The sequence below is a fragment of the Rhagoletis zephyria genome, unplaced genomic scaffold (genome assembly GCF_001687245.7).
Source record: "Rhagoletis zephyria isolate East Lansing unplaced genomic scaffold, Rhagoletis_zephyria_1.1 Rzeph_scaffold_02427, whole genome shotgun sequence".
Lineage (NCBI taxonomy): Eukaryota > Metazoa > Arthropoda > Insecta > Diptera > Tephritidae > Rhagoletis > Rhagoletis zephyria.
The window spans coordinates 42,890-61,340 of record NW_016159511.1 but is presented as its reverse complement, the minus strand read 5'-3'; the positions used below and the strand labels follow the sequence as shown (position 1 = coordinate 61,340).

At 39.8% G+C, this 18,451-nt stretch overlaps 5 protein-coding genes across 6 annotated transcripts in view; 3 read left to right on the top strand and 2 right to left on the bottom strand.

Moving 5' to 3' along the window:
- Positions 1 to 1,343: 1,343 nt before the first annotated feature.
- On the top strand, positions 1,344 to 2,713 carry LOC108366864 (transcriptional adapter 1-like). The gene is made up of 2 exons (XM_017621341.1): positions 1,344 to 2,302; positions 2,388 to 2,713. The coding sequence occupies exons 1-2, from the start codon at positions 1,461 to 1,463 to the stop codon at positions 2,512 to 2,514; spliced, it is 969 nt and encodes a 322-aa protein (XP_017476830.1). The 5' UTR covers positions 1,344 to 1,460; the 3' UTR covers positions 2,515 to 2,713.
- On the bottom strand, positions 2,524 to 3,954 carry LOC108366865 (delta(3,5)-Delta(2,4)-dienoyl-CoA isomerase, mitochondrial). Its single transcript, XM_017621342.1, has 5 exons — positions 3,799 to 3,954; positions 3,695 to 3,748; positions 3,447 to 3,624; positions 2,766 to 3,390; positions 2,524 to 2,713 (listed from the first exon to the last, which is right to left on the bottom strand). The coding sequence occupies exons 2-5, from the start codon at positions 3,744 to 3,746 to the stop codon at positions 2,618 to 2,620; spliced, it is 951 nt and encodes a 316-aa protein (XP_017476831.1). The 5' UTR covers positions 3,747 to 3,748; positions 3,799 to 3,954; the 3' UTR covers positions 2,524 to 2,617.
- Positions 3,955 to 4,166: 212 nt separating this feature from the next.
- LOC108366863 (probable Xaa-Pro aminopeptidase 3) lies at positions 4,167 to 6,296 on the top strand. The gene is made up of 5 exons (XM_017621340.1): positions 4,167 to 4,329; positions 4,388 to 4,656; positions 4,755 to 5,562; positions 5,621 to 5,751; positions 5,822 to 6,296. Exons 1-5 carry the CDS (start codon positions 4,269 to 4,271, stop codon positions 6,110 to 6,112), a joined length of 1,560 nt encoding a protein of 519 aa, XP_017476829.1. The 5' UTR covers positions 4,167 to 4,268; the 3' UTR covers positions 6,113 to 6,296.
- Positions 6,148 to 14,579, bottom strand: LOC108366858 (general transcription factor 3C polypeptide 1). 2 transcript variants are annotated; one of them, XM_017621332.1, is made up of 13 exons: positions 14,056 to 14,579; positions 13,801 to 13,997; positions 13,602 to 13,741; positions 13,325 to 13,471; positions 12,981 to 13,263; positions 12,522 to 12,883; positions 12,371 to 12,464; positions 9,483 to 12,314; positions 8,031 to 8,767; positions 7,813 to 7,966; positions 6,970 to 7,382; positions 6,624 to 6,895; positions 6,148 to 6,367 (listed from the first exon to the last, which is right to left on the bottom strand). In XM_017621332.1, the coding sequence occupies exons 1-13, from the start codon at positions 14,141 to 14,143 to the stop codon at positions 6,252 to 6,254; spliced, it is 5,835 nt and encodes a 1,944-aa protein (XP_017476821.1). In that variant the 5' UTR covers positions 14,144 to 14,579; the 3' UTR covers positions 6,148 to 6,251. The 2 variants fall into 2 exon arrangements, with proteins under 2 accessions (XP_017476821.1, XP_017476820.1); XM_017621331.1 differs by having other exon boundaries at positions 13,325 to 13,534; positions 14,056 to 14,578.
- The window catches only part of LOC108366861 (probable ATP-dependent RNA helicase DHX34), a 19,311-nt gene continuing 7,608 nt past the window's right edge, over positions 6,749 to 18,451 (top strand). Inside the window, exon 1 of the mRNA XM_017621337.1 lies at positions 6,749 to 6,802. The gene's annotated coding sequence lies outside the window, so the exon portion shown is untranslated. The remainder of the gene's footprint in view (positions 6,803 to 18,451) is intronic.

Below are 18,451 nucleotides of genomic sequence, written 5' to 3'. Positions count from 1 at the left end.
ATAATTTTCTTTTAATAAAATCACGATTTGACAAATACTTAAATTTATTTATCTAATAATAATACAGCACACAACCCTGAAATCTAAGAAAAAGTCTGAGGAAGGCCATTAAATAGCAGCACACAACCCCGTGCCTTCCTCAGGAGTGAATACATATAACTACAACAACAACGACTACTAAAACAACAACCCAAAAAGGTTGGTTACTGTCTATACTGTGGCAGCGACATCCATGGTATGAGTTTGACATTTGTGCCTGGGCTATTAAATATCGAGCCCTTTTTGTGATTGTGTCGTAAACGACAATTTACCGATTATTTTTTTGTAACACATAGGGATGGCAAAAAAAGAAAAAATGGATTAATTAATCATACCCAATAAACATTTAGGTTTGAGCTCAAATTGAGGTTTTCGAGGTTGAGGTTGAGATTTTCGCGGTTTGAAAAGAGCGAGGTAAACTCGAACTCTTCCCCCTCTTACCAACACAAAACCGGTTTTAGGCGGACTGAGCAGTCCAGTGTGCGGAGGCCCATTAAACAAAATTATTGCTGGTGTCGATATTGGCAATAAAATGCAAACAATCGATACTATCGATGTTGCCATCGATAGTTTTTCGGCTCTACCATCGATAACATCGATGGTTTTGAAGCACTGCCATAGCGCTGGAAAACTATCGATGGATAGTCACAACCATCGATAGTATCGATACTATCGAAAATGTCCACACTATCGATAGTTTTGATTAAAAAAGTCTACAAATTAAAAATAACTTTTATTCAAAATGAGATCAAAATATATCTATATTTTTGTTAAGGAACAAAAGTTCATCAACGACTTTTGGCTTCAAGTGGCATCTGCCCTCTGAAATTATTTACCGTGCTTTGCTAAATTTCCATTCCGACTCACAAGATGAAAAAGGTACCGCCGGCTTTTACTCTTAAGCCTGATATACAGTTCAATGCGAGCGTGAGCGTGAATTTTTTATTTTGACCAATATCTTCGTTATTACTCAACTTTTTGCTATAGTTGAGACATGAAGAGATAGAGAATTAAAATATCTTTCAGAATTATAGACAAAAAACGAATTTAAAATGCGTAATATGCCACATCCGTCAAAACTTGCCGTTCACATATGCGAATGCTTTGCGTACGCACAGTTCAGTGTGAGCTCGAAAAAGAGGCATATTATGCATTTTAAATTAGTTTTTATTCTATAATTCTGAAAGATATTTTAATTCTCTATCTTTTTATGTGTCAACTATAGCGAAAAGTTGGGTAATAACGAAGATATTGGTCAAAATAAAAAACTCACGCTCACGCTCGCATTGAACTGTATATCAGGCTTTACTGAATAATGTATGTATAAGTGAAAACTTTCGATAGTCGAAAACCATCGATACTATCGATACTGCCATCGAAAGTTGTCCAGTTCTACACTACCAAGTTGAATCGAGCTACAAATGAGTGATTTAACTGATAAAGTAATTGTTGCGAAAACGGCTTTAATGGCCGCTTTGGGCGACAACGTCTCCAAATATTTGGCTAACATGAAGCTATGGTTTCGTTATAAGTGGTCCAAAGAAGAATTCGACAGCGAATCTAGAAAATTTCTCACCCCTGAAAAAATGCATTTGCATAATCAATTTCTGCTCGCAATTCTAAACAAAATCGACGCATTTCACACACCAGAACAGTCGCCAGGTCTTTTTGCTACACATAACAACAGCGGTACTCCAAGCAGCGCACCTGGAACAGGCAGTGGTGGGAGCGGTAGCGGTCGGAGCAGGAAACGCAAACGAAGCTCTCGAACAAATAGTGACCGTGTTACTTTCGAACCGTATGATTTTCTTGATTTCATTGTTGAAGATAATTTAGAATGTATTCGGCCTACGGCGGGCACCGATGCTAATGTACAAATATTGCCTACCCAACGTTATTGTGTACAAGAATTGTTTTTGCCAGACGCGGGATTTGTTCTGGGACGATTTCTTATCGGAGCTTGGGAGGTGGAACTCACTAATGTAGAAGACAATGTAGCCGAGTATGTAGCAATGGCAGTGCAGGTCCTCTTGAAAAATCTTGTATCTGCAATTATAATGAACCGCAAACATTACAAAGTAACAGGGGATGGGTCATTTTACTATGATGTTGGTGCACCATTAAAGGATCCTTCCTTGCGTAATACTGTTACACGACAGAAAATTGATGACGGACCCTTGGAGTTGGATAAAGAAATAACTTCGCCGAATTTCCTGCGTCGTTCTAATGAGGACGGAATTTTCTTGTCAGCCTGTGAAGAAGTGTAAGTATATTTATGCAATTTATTTTGCCGATATTGTATGTAAATATGTAAGTATATGCTCTAAAGAAGCAAATTCCAATTACAGCGAGCCCCAAAAGCGTGAATTGATAACATTAAGGGATGCTCAGCGAGCTTTCAATGACCACAATCTCATAGCATCGCACTCTGTGTATGCTATCAACATGGAGCGGCTAACGCAAATGTTACACTAATGCAAGTGATTAACTTAAATAATAAGTAGTATTTATAGTATTTATTCTTATCTTAATACATTACAAATAGAAAAATTAAATTAAATGAAGAATATTACTGGTATTACAATTTTGAAAATGTTGGGTGTTCCTTCGTCAATGCTGCCACAGCTGCATTAGCGAAATCTTCAGATTGCAAGTTTATCTTATTTGTTTGTCGCTGAAAAGACATACTTTAGTTCAAAATATACATGGAATTACGATTTCCTTACTATATGATCCAAGCCATCCTGATTTGGTCTCGACTGTGAGAAAATTACATTAGCCTTGGTTGCTTGCACTGCTACTGGGCTCTTCTCAGCTATGATGACTGCCAACTCCAAAGCACCATCCACACAAGATTCCTTGGTTGGGAAAACTTTGCTAACTAAACCAATGCTCTGTGCTTCAGTAGCACCGAACCTTCGTGCTGTATAGCAAAGTTCGCGAGCCAACGATTGGTTACCCACAATTTTTGGCAAGCGCTGTAATGCACCCACATCTGCAGCCAGACCAATATCAACTTCTTTCACAGTGAAGAAGGCATCTTCAGTGCAATAACGTACATCAGCAGCAGTTATCAGGCTAACACCAGCTCCTATGCATCCCGAATGTACAGCTGTTATTACAGGTTTACTGCATACTTCCAAGGAAGACATCGAATCTTGATACAGTTTAATTGTCCGTTCCAACACTGCAGCTTTTCGAGCTACATCATCAGCTACACCCAATTCTTGGGCCAATTTCATAGCATCACCTAAATCAAGTCCACTAGTGAAATATTTCCCTATTGCTGATAGAACAATTACCCGGCATTCGGGATTCGTACTAAGGCTTTCAAAACACTGTTTAATTTCACTAAGAGAAACTAGTAAAAACTTAAATTTTTAAAGCGAATGTATCAAAGTACTCACATCCACATATTCCTATTGAAGGCATTAAGTTTTTGCGGACGATTAAGTTCCACCTGGTATACAAATGGTTTTGGAGTAGTTATAAGCAAATTGTTGTACTTCAAGTTGTCCTCAGATTTATGTAAATTAGTACTGCTCATATTGCGCTGCACTCTGGTGGCCAAAGAAGTTCGCGAAACTGTTTATCAAATACGAACACAAATGGCCTACGTTATGAACTTTGGACTTTCATCTGTTAGTATACTAACCCAAAGAGCCAAACGAAAGCGAAGATTTTTGTCTAAATGCTCCTAATGCCATGCCTTTTGAAAATAGTTTATTATTCCTTTGAAAATCAGTTAGCAGATATCACTTTATTTTGATGATGCTTAAGATTATACTTTTGCAAGCGTTGGGATCGTGATTAAATACAAGAACAAGAATTATTAAAATACAGTGTAGGGAAAAATAATGGACACTATATACCAAGAGCGGATTTTACATAATCCAACATCTGTTGCAACTTGGCTGGAGGCGAACATAACTGTAAGAAATCCTTAATTCTTATCAACCACCCAACATGTGTGTCGAGCGGTTGTTTAGTCAATGGTTTAAATACTGAATCAGTGAAATTTTGCATTTGAGGGAGAAAATTGGGTGCAAATGTGCCCTGAGTATGCTTTGGATAAGCAATACTCTTCCAAAAATCCATTCACAATTGGAGTCAGCTGTTTTTTTTTCTTGAACTATTCCTCGACAGTTCTTTTTTGACATTTTGTACTCATTTAGGTTTATTTAAATAAAAAATTTTCAGGAAATTAAAAAAAAAATAATTTTTTAAATATGTCATTACTAAAGAACGTGAGGCAAGCTCAACTTAAAATAAAGTCTTTTCGCAAGTTCGGTATGTAGTGAAAGTTATTTATCACTGATGCATCCTAATTCATAATTATTTCCTCAAGATCGCATTGCTCTGGCTTTTTCGTCCGCACCATCATCTGATGCGCCGGCTGCCGCTGCTCTGAGCAAGAACTTCCTACAAACCTTACGTTCTGAAACATTTGGACAGCCCACTTATGTGACCCATCCACATCTTGTTAACGAGGGAGAGCTAGTAATAGGCCAGACAGTGGAAACTTTCCGGGAACGTCGTTCTTGGCTTTTGAGTGGCATACAAAAGCTTGACGAAGAAAGTGAAAAAAATTTTCAACATAAAAAGAAATCTCACATGGTAAATTAAATTGTTCATATAACTTGAAAGATGGTAGTGCTTTCCATAATGATATATTATTTCACTATGGTGCTTTCTATGTTCAACTAAACGTTTAGGTAATTGTGCCGTCAGCGACTAAAAAGTACATGAGCGACAAAATTCCTTACGTTTTTCGGCAAAACTCTGACTTTTTTTACTTAACTGGATGTATGGAGCCCGATTCGGTCCTGGTATTGACTATAAACGAGAAGGAAGATGTCAAATCGATATTATTTATGAGGCCAAAAGACAAACACGCTGAGATGTGGGATGGTGCTCGTACTGGGGCCGAAAATGCCCCCGATTTTTTTGGTGTGGACGAGGCGTACACAATACCGCACTTTTCGAAAATTCTAAAAAAATACATTGAAAGCGAAAAGCCTCTTGTTTGGTATGATATACCTGCCTCAGATCAGGCCACTATTACCAGCGACATACAACAGGTAACTGGTAATACTTCAGAGCTTAAATCTCCCGCTGTTTATATACAAAGCCTTCGGCTATATAAATCACCTAGTGAACAAGACTTAATGCGTCGAACCTGCCAAATCGCTTCTAGAGCAATAAATGAGGTAATAAGTGAATCAAAACCAGGACTTTCGGAACATCAGCTATTTGCTGCGGTAGACTACAAATGTCGCATGAAAAATGCGAATTACATGGCATATCCGCCGGTGGTAGCGAGCGGTAACAACGCAACTACAATACATTATATTAGCAATAACCAGTTGACAAAAAGTGGCGACTTGGTGCTTATGGATGCTGGTTGCGAATATGGTGGATATACGAGTGATATCACTCGCACTTGGCCCATAGATGGAATATTTACACCGGCACAAAAAATCTTGTATGACGTGGTTTTGCAGTTACAAAAGGAGTTAATAGGTAAGAGCTAAAAAACTTACTACTCACTATTATACTCACAATCCAAATGTGCTTATAGCAACATTATTAAAACCTGGCGGAGAAACATTAGACCAACTTTTCGATACAATGTGCGTAAAGTTAGGAAAATACTTACAAGAAGTCGGCCTTGTACCTAAGGATATAGTTGATGACATTAGTTATGCAAGGGTATATGATTTTTGGATTGCTTTTAAAACGTCTTATTATTATTGTATTTTATGTATTTATATCGTATTAGGCTGGCTATAAATTCTGCCCGCATCATGTATCGCACTACCTTGGCATGGATGTACATGATACACCACTGATACCCCGTACATTCCCAGTACAACCGGGGATGATGTGCACCGTGGAACCAGGAATTTATATAGGCCACGATCGAGAAGATGTTCCTAAAGAATTTCGCGGTATTGGAATACGTATTGAGGATGATGTGCTTATTACCAGCGACCATAATGTAGAAGTGCTAACTGCCGAATGTGTAAAAGAGCGCAGAGAGATTGAAAACCTGTTTTTGACTAAACGATAATTTCTATAGACAAAATTTAGAGGGTTAAAACGAAGTGCAGTGCAAATAGTTGGCAATAAATTATTTATTTCTTTTTTTTTGGTTCCGTTAAGTTGAAAAATATAAATAAACAGTAAATATTAGGAATATAAAAAGCAGCTTAATAAAATTGTTGGCTGTATTTTTTATGGCCAATGAATATTGACATTCGTGTTATGGCGTCCCCATGTGCAGTCACGTAAGTGTGTTGTGGATCATAGAACTCGGTTACAATAGCTAAAAAGAATGCCTTTCTTGTTATATACATGTCTATTATGGTATCCGCATGGATCTAATAGCATTCGCTCTATCGTAACAAGCTAGTGTGAAGGATTAGATTTGTGCCAATGACATCCGGTTCGCTGGATGCCTTTCGCCCGAATCTAATCCTTCACACTCGCTTGTTATGAAAGTGTGAATCGGTTTAGCTCCGGACTGTTATCCGTATTAGGATTGAGAAAAAATAATCACAATTTATAGTCAAAAAACTTACTCTCTTGTAGGTTGTCGTAGGATGAGAAGAGGTTCGCTGAAGCGGGTGTAATTTCCGTTAGATGAATACACTGTAGATCACATAGTATATCAAGCAGAAACATTATTTCGACAGCTGGCAAGTGAGGAAACTTTGAGCAGATATCTGGAATCATACAACCGGAGCGACTAACACATTCGGTGAGTACTGATCCCAACCAACGATCCAAAACGCGCCGATTAATGGTGCCGTTCAGACGTATCCACGGGTGGGGTTTCATTACGATCACATCTCTGGGGAATACAAATTTTACAGGGATTAGTGGTAGTTAATTTAAGAAAAAATAATAAATCAATTTTAAATTTACCTTTTGAGGTCTTTTTCAGGGGCATTTCCTTCTCTATTTTCGCCCTGGAACCGATTTACCGGTTTTGACACACGCTTACTCAACTGTTGATCTTCCGCAGTGGCACCGACGTCGTTAGCCAACTTAGCTCTTTTACTGGAACTAGCTTCTTCGGGCTCATCGCTACCCTCTTCATCCATATTTTCATTTTCACTACAGTCACCACTGGTTATCTTTCGTTTAAGTGTCAATGTTCCATCCGGTCCCAATTTTTCGCGTTCCAGCCGTTTGAGGTGGAACGTGTGTACAACCCAAGGTCGTATGTGAGATTTATGCACATACATCATTGTGTCAATTCCAACGCGCTTGACCAGATAGTGCTCGGATAGAATACGTATGGCGCGCGAAAGAAATTGAGCATAAGGAAATTCACGCTGGAGAATTTAATGTGAAAGTCACTTTCTGTCAACATTTGTTTTTTAGACGTCCATAAACCTAGCTGACCCACACATTTTTGCGAATTTCTCGGAAACCAAAGGAACACCTAAATTAATTTTGGAGGCCCTAATTAACACCTAAAAGACACCTAATTCCTAGCTAATTTTTATTGAATTTTGCCGACTTGGGTCAGCTAGGTTTATGGACGTGTTTTTTAGTAAAAGACTGTCACAACTCTAAAACGGAATTTTCAGGGGACTCGTTTATATGTAAAATGGTGATGCAATATTTTAATATTTAAGTAATATTAAGCATGAATAGTTATTTCTGCATCATTTGTACAAAAATCTATATTTCTATTGTAACAATCTTTTAGGAAATATGCGATGTGATTGCCACTCAAAGAATAACCACATATCAAAATACCTTCAAATCAATTACGGAAACGCCTAGTTTATGCGTTTCTATATATTTTAGTAGGTCTTCTACGTGCTGTTGCTCCATAGCTGTGAAACCCAGTTTGATAAGTTTAGGTTTAAGTACTTCAAAAGTGTTATCCGTATACTTCCAGTGAGATTCACTAGCACAATAAATTAATACTAATTATGTGGTTGTTCATACTTAAGACTTGTCTACACACTTACTCTACAATCTTTCTCAATATCTGGTCTCGAATGACTTCAGCTTCCACTAACCTCTTGGGCACACACAACCCGCTGTGCATCACAGTCTCTTTATTGCACAAGTGCAATTTTTTATTCACTTCCAGTTGCAAGGTTGGCAAGTTAACAACAAAAACATCTTGTGCGCGAGCCAAACGCTCCTCCTTATTTAGTGTAGGTTCATACTCATCAATTTTGTCATTCTCTTCGTCCGCTGCATTGAACTCTAGAATCTCACAACACAACTGATGCCAGTCAATTGATTTATTGATCTTCACATTTGCGGATATGCGCCCGAGATCTTTGCGTTCGTACGCTGTTTCTTTCTCGCGCCAGAAAGACTCCAACATGCGCACCAGCGTTAGCAAATTAGTTGATTCAACAGTAACCGAACAACCACTCATGGCCATATTCAATAACTTTTGCGGTGGCATTTCTGTTAGCTCCCTTAAAATGGATCTCTTCTCCTGAACAATGCGTTCAATGACATTGATATAGTTGGCATGCTTCAGGATGCAGTTAAAGGGGCACTCGATGCTTAAAGTGTCATGTTCTTCATCTTTGTGCATCAGACGACTAAAATTTATCTCTACCTCATGATTAAGGTGATCGAGTGCACAGAAAAAGTGTAGATGTCGAACGGGCAACTTGGATATGAAGTCATAAGGACTGTAGGTGATTTTGTAGCTCAAATTGGCTGGTTGGAATTTAACACGGACCTTTAACGGCAAATTAAGTGAATTACATACACTTATTAATAATTTAATAGTATAGTTTATATCATTTAAATGACAGTCGATTCTACGCACAGAAATTAACCGGCTTTTACCAAGGCTGTTGTTTCGGCGATAAACTTTGTTTTGATCGGCGAATCCTACCAATCGTTGTTCGGCCCTGGACCCACAACTTCCTGCGCTGGGCTTCATGTAACTAACCTAAGCAACAAACCAACTCGCCTTCGCAGCCAACCAACCACCAGTAGGCAGCGATACACACAACTGTGGCAGACAACCCCACTTATTCCTCACTCGGCAAGTAGTAAAGCAACATAGGCGGGTGTGAGCATAATCTGAAGACCTGCAACTTCATGTCTGGTGTTAGTAAGTTTTGGTTGACCGTAAGGTAGGGTCCAACAATACGAAGCGTAAAGTTTTGTTTGGAAATTTAAGGCCGGAATGGATATTGTAGCAGATTAAACTCCTGCTTGTGAAAGCACCCTACAAGAAATCAATTACCTCTTCACATGCCTCCTTAAACCCACCTTTTTTAACTCCTCATTTCATTTGGACCTACTTAGTCGAAAGAGCAAATTTCCTGGGCCTGCCGTTACTTGCGCTTGACTACAACGATTGATACACTAGCCGATTTAGTCCGGGCTTGGAAGTGCCGCTACAACATTTATAATCTAATAACATCCCCATCACTATTTTTTACCTGTTTCTCGTTGGCTTCACTCTCGAAACTCTTCGTATACTCCGTTTTAGGTGCATTATCGAATATGCAATGATAATGATCCAGTATGCGATCCATCGCGGACAATGTCTGCCTTTGCTCAGCGTCAACAGTCAAAATGTTGATGGGCAATTTTACATTGCAAGTCCAAAAACTTCGTGCCATGCCTTCAGCGAGAAAATATAGTTGCCCGGCATTCGGCGACTTTAGCTCCACTATATTACTTATGGAAAGTCGCTTACTAGTCGAGGGTTGTTCTATGGGCTCCCGTTTGGGTTTCATCAAAACAGCTACGACATTTTCAAAGAATCCAAAGAGGGAGTCGTAAATGTAATACGGTATGCGTAAGGAGAGCAAACGACGCTGATAATGTGCCGACAGCGAATATGCTGGACTTGTTAGTTGACTAGGCAGCATTTCTAGAATCCTGCGTTTATTTGCCACAATCAGGGCACCATTACGCGCTATCTTGAAGGCATTTTGCAGTATTTCTTCCGAGAATTTTTTAAAAATCTCAAAAGCTTGCGCCGTGTAAGTGGTCTTGTCCAGCGCCGAGCAAAGTGAGCTATGCAGTACACCAACTGCAAGCATTGTTAGCGCTTCTTGTTCATTGCATGGATTTTGGTATTTCATAATCCTTTCATCCGTTGCTGCGGACCGCATACTAAAGCGGCGCTTGAATTCGTCAAGAGTGTCGGGTATCATAAATCGTGGTCTCATAGCATCTGAAGTTCCCTTACCTCTAATATTGTTTACCATTTGATACAAATAATGAAAGATCTGTATGAAGTGCACGGCTAAAGCGTCGCTGTATTCCTCGCGCTGTGGATAGACATTTTTCAATTGTTGCAGAAAGTTTTCCCCGTAACGCCGGTGTATTTCGACGCTTGTTTGTAAGATATGCACCCAAGTGGGGACTTCGGGAATATGTCGATCCTTTTTCATGATATATTGCATGCGGCGATGGCACGCTTGCGACGTTTTGTTGCGTATACCCAGATGTTGTCTGATAACGTCTCGACAAATTTTACCAACTACCATGAGCCCCAAAACCGGTACAGGCGCAGCTATATAGATGTACACGGCGCGTGCTAGCTTCAGTAAATCATCCTCGTCCTTGGTCCAGCAGGCGCGTAGAGTACGCATATTCTTCAGCGCATCGCAATCAGTGGCGTCCCGAATAGAGGCAGACTTCTTTTTCGTAGTGCGTTTTACTGTAGCCGAATGTGACAGTCGCGTGATTTGCGATGCGTGCATGCGTGTCTTACGTAAACCCATGAGACGCAGGTGTTTGCTGCTGGCACCACGCAACAACGCTGCACGGCCACTGCGTATTTGCTTCGGTTTGGTGTTCGTATGCAATACCCATGACCAACCGCGCATGGTGTGCGCAAATAATTGAGCAGCAAGACCAGCTGCACCTGCGCGGTCACCCGGCACGTCGCCATTATCATATTGAGGGGCTTCGTCAAAGCCTACACTACGCACAAATTGTAGAAGCTTAGCCCTTTCAGATTTCCCTTGAAGTTTGGCACTACGAACACCGAGTTTGGTGTAAATGCAAATACGATGTAGCTGGTTCCAGTATTGAGCAATATCTTCGAATGTTGAAAAATAGAAATCTAGCTTTTCATACTTCTGGGCTAAATTGACCTTGGCATAGCTCGCTTCTGATGGTGTGGTATCGATGATTTGTGCATGTCGATTCAAATATACCCATATCTGCATTGAATCTTTGAAATTAGTGTTTTCATTAACCTGTATTAACCCCATGTGATTCAATAATTTAAGTACCAAGCTACAAATGCGCTGAAGATACGTGCGATTAATTTGATTTTGTAATTCAACTGGCAACTGACGCAGCAAGTAGTGCTGGCGCACAGGATGTGTTAGATATTCACCTAGCATATTGCCATCTGTTTGCTGAAATCTAAATATTTTATTAAAAATTGACAGCGGCATCCGGTCAATGGCGTCCAAAAAGTATACCCAGCCAGCAGGTTTGTCTGCATAGTTCGGTAAAGGTGTTATGAATGCGCGCCAGCTAATCTGCTGCGTGTATGCATGCTGCACTTCACCTCCAGCATGCAAACTTTCTAAAAACTGATTAATTTGCAATGCAGGCTCAGATTCTTTCCAAATTTGCAGCAACGTCTCGTCTATTTCCAACATATTTTGATGTTCGTTCAACTCCACTACGATATAAAAAAGAAATTCGTGCATATAACGTGATATGAGAAACTTTGGAGGTTTAGGCAGATTGTTATTAGTCATATGTTCGGGGGTAGATTCCATCTTTGTGGGCTTGACCTCAGCAACAGCTTTGTGAGGCTTTTTGGAAACTTTCCGAGAAATACGTAGCCGATTCCGGTTTTTTTGCTCCTCACGCTCTCTCGCTATTAATAGCTTATTTTTTAAGCGCTTAACTTCGCGCTGAATCAACATGTGATTTGCATCTACTGCAGGATGGGCTGCATAACGGTAAATGCGCAAGTGCCCTTGATATTTAAGCACGACTTTATATATGTTTAAATTGTCGGTTTTATGAAGTTCTTCAAGCAGTCGTCGCATGGACTTAGCACATATCTCATCTGTTAATCCTTGTTCTTTCTCAAATGTATACAATCTGTGGCGTATTATGACCATTTGTAAGACTGCATGCTCGTTTAGCTGGCGAACTATAAAATCACGACGCGACTGTTGACGTTGTGTATGAATCACGCGGAATTGCTTGTCTTCGTACTTGTCTTCTTCCACAGTCGCTTCGATTTGTGGGCAATCGACAGTGAACGTATCTTCAAGCTGGGTTATAGACTGGAGAAGAACTGAATATTAAGTACAAAATTTAGCAAAACATAAATTTGTCCTACCGGTAGCTCATTAAATTTTATAATTGCAGTTGGTTCGGAATCATTTTCCGTTTTAGTAGCTTTCTCTGCATTTGCTACTTCCAAAGCCACGAACCTAAAGATTAAAAGATGTAATTTAATGAATCCTTGAGTGCTTATTATTATGTGTTACCTATAAACCCTTTGCCGCCCTTCATCTACGGCATGCGTTACTATCAGTCCTTCACGCTGCATACACTTAACCATTTGCCGTATTATGGAGTGTGATTCACTGAGGTAACTGGCGAGTTCTGAATGACTGCAACCGCTAGCACCATGTCGTAAAACTGCACGATAAAATTCCTCTTTGATTGTCATATCTACAAAAGCATGCTTATTGTCAACATAAGCATCCGAGAAGTTGTTTTCGTCTTCTTTTTGCTCGTCCAAAAAGTCAGCAATAAGTTCGTTAACAGGTTTTTCCGAGTTTTTTAAAGTGATCGAAAGGACATTAAGATCCTTTCCCTTATTCGTTTTTCGTCCCACACCTACCTTCTACAAAACGGTTGATAGGAATTCATTAATTGGTTGTCGTCGTCGACACTATTTTTTGTCGCATCTTGTAACTACTACATGGAAACATTACACTCACCTGCAGCTCGAAAATGTGCTGAAAAAATGGTGTTAATGCGAGACGGCGAAATGCTGATTTACGTGCAAATGATGGAACCGCTTTACGCAACTGCACCAACGGAAGGTATTCCCCAGGGGCTTCTTTAACCAAAGTATAAATTTTTTCCAGAAGATTTGTTATATTACGTGGTATTTCCGGTACATACTGCGAGAGATTGAGTAAAGCTGTATTACAGAGGCGATCATCGCGATATTCATGGAATGGTTGTTGTACTATCAACCCATAGTAAATTAATTTATTCCTAAAGATAGTTAGTTACATTATAAAGGATGATTATTTTTGTAAATGGTATAGTAGTTTACTTAATATAAAATAGCACAGAGGAATCTTTGCACATCGTAAGGAGAGATTGAGGTCCAGATGTTGTTTCGCCATTATACCGTGACCGACCAATTGCTTCCCAAAAGCAGTATTGTGTTACTGTGAAATCCCGCGGAATCGGTTTGTTTCTGGGTGTAAGAACGCAAAGGCGTAAATTTTGTGAAGCTACTATAACAAAGCGATTACCCCAGCTAAATGCAGAAGTGGAATGTTAATGGAGGTTATATTCAAAAAAAAAAAAAAAAAACGGATACTCACCGCTCAAATACAGATTCAGCGCTTAAATCATTGACTTCAGTGGCTTCAATACGTTTTCTCTCCTTATAGAATTCACAGGAACCTTGAATTTTGCCATCCTCAATTGGGACAAACTTGTACCGCGGAAATTTTTCAGGATCCTGTTCAGTCAAATAAGTTATTAGTTGCATATATAATTGCATGTTTATATATTTCGTACCAAAGCACGCGGCACTCCAAAATCAGGATCTTCGTAGGAGAAACGACATTCTAATGGAAATGTTGCTCTCTCAGTAGGTAATTCATAAAAATCTAATTGATGAGTATTGCGCTTTATGAAATCCCACACACGATTCAGCACATCTGAAGGTAATGGAATCGGTGCTTCTAAATCTAAACTTAAGTAAGCCCAGAGTACTGAAAGCATCATACAACTGTAAAGCATAATGGCGAAAAAAATTCAAGTCAACTTTACATGAAAGTGTCATTCCTTCCAATCCCTCCAAAGCAATTTCTTCCAATATAATCTGGGAAACTGGACTACGTCTAATTGGACGAATCATTTTCGCCTTCAGCTTCTCTATATAGGCCAATTGACTATGATGCCTTGTGTGAATTAAACCATCTCTGGGAGCACGCTGTGCGTAATAAAAATAGGTTAGCGATTAAGAAGCGGACCTGTTTTAACCGCAGTTAATTGAGACCGGATGGTATCGAAGTGTATTCCGCGTCACTTAGTTTATATGTGTACTGCTCCAAATTGTTAAAAAATTATTTTTCCTCCATAAACAAAGGCAAAAACAAGTGTTTACAAACTAGTAGGAATGTCAGTAAAATATCGGTGCATCGAAAATATCGATGTTTTGTTTCGATGCACCGACAATTTTCAACTCAATATATAAATAACCGATGCATAAGCTTTACTTAAGTTCTGGGCTTTAATTAGCTCAATTACAGTGCCTAATTAATTTTAAATTTTGTAAAATTTTGCTGATTTTTAGGAAATAATATCTGAAAAATGCTATTCGAGTCGGTGCACCGAGATGTATCGAAAAATATCGATATTTTTTCATATTTTGATACGTCGAGTCAAGAAAGTATATCGATGAATTTTTGCCACTGAAATCCCCATGAACGAAAGACACAAGATCACGTAAGAACAAGAGTGAAAAAAGTCGATTTTTTTAGCGGGTTCTACGCCATCTTGTTTCACTGGATGACGAGCGAAAAGTAAACAAAGCAAACAAACCAACGAAAACCAAAATTAGCCCAAATTATTGTCAGCCACTTTAAACGCACAATTTAGGTAAAATGATGCAACAAAATGCTTTAAAATGTGTTGTCATGTTGAATTAACTCTTCTTTACTTGAATAAAAGTGTAAAATAGTGGTGCTTGTGATGTAAACAAACGCTCAGCTGACGAACCCGCTTTCGCAAACTTTTTTCTCAAAACCAGTTACAAATACAACGTCGCGTTCTTGTATTTTTGGTTCATGCTGAAATCCCCATGAACCATAGCTGTGTATAATAACTTCTCTAGTAGAAAATTGCAGCGAGAGCGTAAAAGCAAAATAGAGCGTGAAATTTAGATAAAGTTATTAAACACAAAATTAGTAAACACTTGCAAGTGAATAGTTGTTGCACTGTTTTGACATCCTGCTGTAAATATTTTACTATTTATAAATCAGTTTTACCCCCTTTGCATTATACACAAGCACTTACACAGTCCAGCAAATCATTAATATTTTGATTTCCATTCTTTTTACTTTTGTTCATGCTTAACCAATTCAACAAATGGCGGCTTTTGACATTTATTCTTCTTCTTCTGCTAGCTAATTTCTGTTAGTAAAAAATTCGATAGCAAGAATTTGCAGCTGGGATGAAGCGGGCTGCAACAGCAGTAACAACCCTGCGAACTTTACGTTCACCTACGTGAACGTCGGTTGGTATGGGTAGTGCAGCGAAGGCGAAGTTGACATAGGTCCGGTGATCCGCGGAAGCAAAGTCGGCTGGTTTATCAATCGAGATGATTATAGGCAGATGGTCTGATGCTAGAGTCAGCATAGGTCGCCATGATACGCTGTCTGGCGAACTGCAGCAGCTCCCCATAACCCTGGGGGATGCGACGTCGTTCATTGTGCAGAATGTCAGATCGTCTATCTGCTCAGCCAATTGTGTTCCCTACGATCGTTTGATAGGCTTTAATGCCAAAGATCGTGGTGCGCATTGAAGTCACCAACTACCATACGGTTTTCCCCTCTGAGGAGCGCACCTATTTCAGGATGATATCCTGCCGGGCAGCTGGTGGCAGGGGGTATATATATGTTAAATATTTCGAGCTCGACATCGCCTGACCGGATAGCTATTCCCTGACATTCTAGGATGGTATCCCTGCAGTCGATGTCTGCTTCGATAGGACGATACTGCACGGTGTGGTGCATGATTAACGCTGGGCCTCCACCATTATCTGGCTCGCGATCTCGGCGGTGCACGTTGTATCCGGCGCAGTTCAACAGTATTTAATTGCCGTGCAGCTTCGTCTCTTGGACCGCAGCTATTAATATTCCGTGCCGACCCATGAATTCCGTTATCTCCTCGATCTTGCTCTGAAGTCCGTTACAGTTGAATTGTAAATCATCGTGTGCCTAGTGATGTGTGTTGTGTTGCAGTGCCGCCACATGCTGTGCCTGCTGCTGCTGAGACTGTTGCCCAGTGGTGTTAGTGGGCGGCGTCGCAGTTGGGGGTTGCGACCGAGCGGCATAGCATGGGCCCTCATAGTCCCTCGTCCAATCTCGCGTGGTGCACAGTCTTGAGCATGCCGTAAAGTGACACCAGTCAAGGCAGTTGTATCTGTAGTGTGGTCTGTTGTGTCTGTGGTATTGTCTATTGTATTGTGTTGTGGTGCGGTTGTGTTTGTGTTATGCCGTGGAGGCAGCTCGATTGGCGCAGCAAGGAGCCACATACGCAGTGGTCCATTGCCTGTGAGTCGTGAGGCCTGAGCAAGCTCGGAGATGGTGGAGCCCATTGCACGTATTGCATCTGACGGAGGTGGAGTTGTGGTGTAATCGTCTCTGGTACACGCAGCAGGGGTTAGATCGCCGAAACAACAGCCCTTGGTCGGGTAAAACCCGTGTCATTCCGGTACGTAAAACCGGCTGTCGTGGGAAAAACTTTTGTCGCGGCAACTCGTTACTTGTAGGAGAGGGGGAGACGAGGAAGGGGGAGGGGCAACGAGTGGCTCGTGCTCGAGCAACACGCTTTGTGCTCTCGTTCGTCTGAGTAATTCTAGTTGTCCGTTCACAGCTGACAAGAACAATTGTGTACAAAAGAATTTCTCTGTGTGAACGCGAAGGGCAACACCAAAAGAGAAATTGCCGAAAATGAGCAACAAAAGTTTCTCTCTGTGTGAACCTAGTCTAAGGTTGCAGACAGAGTGGAAGCGAAGCCGAAGATGAAGATGAAGACGGCTCCGAAGACGAATTGTTTGCGTTGCGGCCAAGCTGGCGAATGTACATAGTGGAAGATGAATGATATCAAGATTGGTTTCTAAATAAAACCTTTTTTTAGATGAAATCAAAAGCAAATAAAGAAAAACAGCAATTCATGAAATAATTTGTATAGGACAACTTTTGGAGAATTTCGCCATTTCTATTATGTGTTACGACAAAGGGCAGACATTTTTCGAATATACAAGAATGCTAATTTATACGTTTGATTACATTTTGCCAAAAATTTAGCCAAATTCTTGAAAAACGCGTTTTTCACAATTGCAAACAGTTAAATAAATTGTAAACAACTCATCACAGCAAGCGATTCATCTTTGAAAACAGTACCGCACAGTTACAAGCTGACTGGTAGAGCTGTCAAACTATCGACGATACTATCGATAGTATCGATAGTCTGGTCACTTGAAATAACTATCGATAGTTTTAGTACTATCGCCACTATCGTTTCATTGATAGCGTATTCTCTTTCCTAGCGCTTTTGACATTTGCACGTATTGGTTCAACAAAACATTGCAGCATTATTTCATGAACGAACGAATAAAATAAAGATCACCCAGGACGTTGTGCGAGAGAAAAGTATGTTTTTCACAGTGACGTCATTTTTTCGCCACGGAATGAAACCATGTGTGTGAGAGAAACAACCGATTAAAAATGACGTTATCAACTATTATTTTTTTCTCAAATGCAATTTTAAATACGCGGTTGCCGCGCTGGGTGATCAGTTTAGTTGGTTCATGGCATTAGTTGCGTTCCTTATCTCCCAGAAATAGCCAGAAAAAGTCCGAAGTAGTCAGATTTAGTCCAAAAAGCGTTCCTTAACTCTAAAATAACAGCAAAAATGAGAGAGCAACACTCAGTGAGAATGACTCTCTTCAGTCCGAAGTAGTCAGATTTAGTCAGAAGAATTTTTGCTGGCAAAATCTTGAAAAGTGTCAAACTCAACTGAATTTAAATTAACGGAAATTAAATAATACGCGAAAAGTGAGAATAATGTAAAAAGTAAAAAAATTAATTGAAATTGGAAGGAAGCAAAAAAATAATTGATATAGCAAGTGCCAATATTGTGCTTGTGCTTGAGTGAATGTGTTTTGTACATACATTTCTATTCTTGTTTGACGTTAGTTTTGTTGTTGCCATTCTTTGGACTAAAAATTTGGATTTTGCGTTCATTAACTTTTTCCTGTTATTCTCTTTTAGTGAGTGCATTTTGCTTACGCTCTGACATTTTGACACTTTTCAGATTTTAGTCAAAAAAGATAAGGAATGAACGTATTATTTCTAAAAGCGCAATTTTTTATTTTAAGCGGGGGAATAGCAGAGGTTACATTGCCGTCTTAAGAGCGTGTCAGACCGGGCGATGCAGT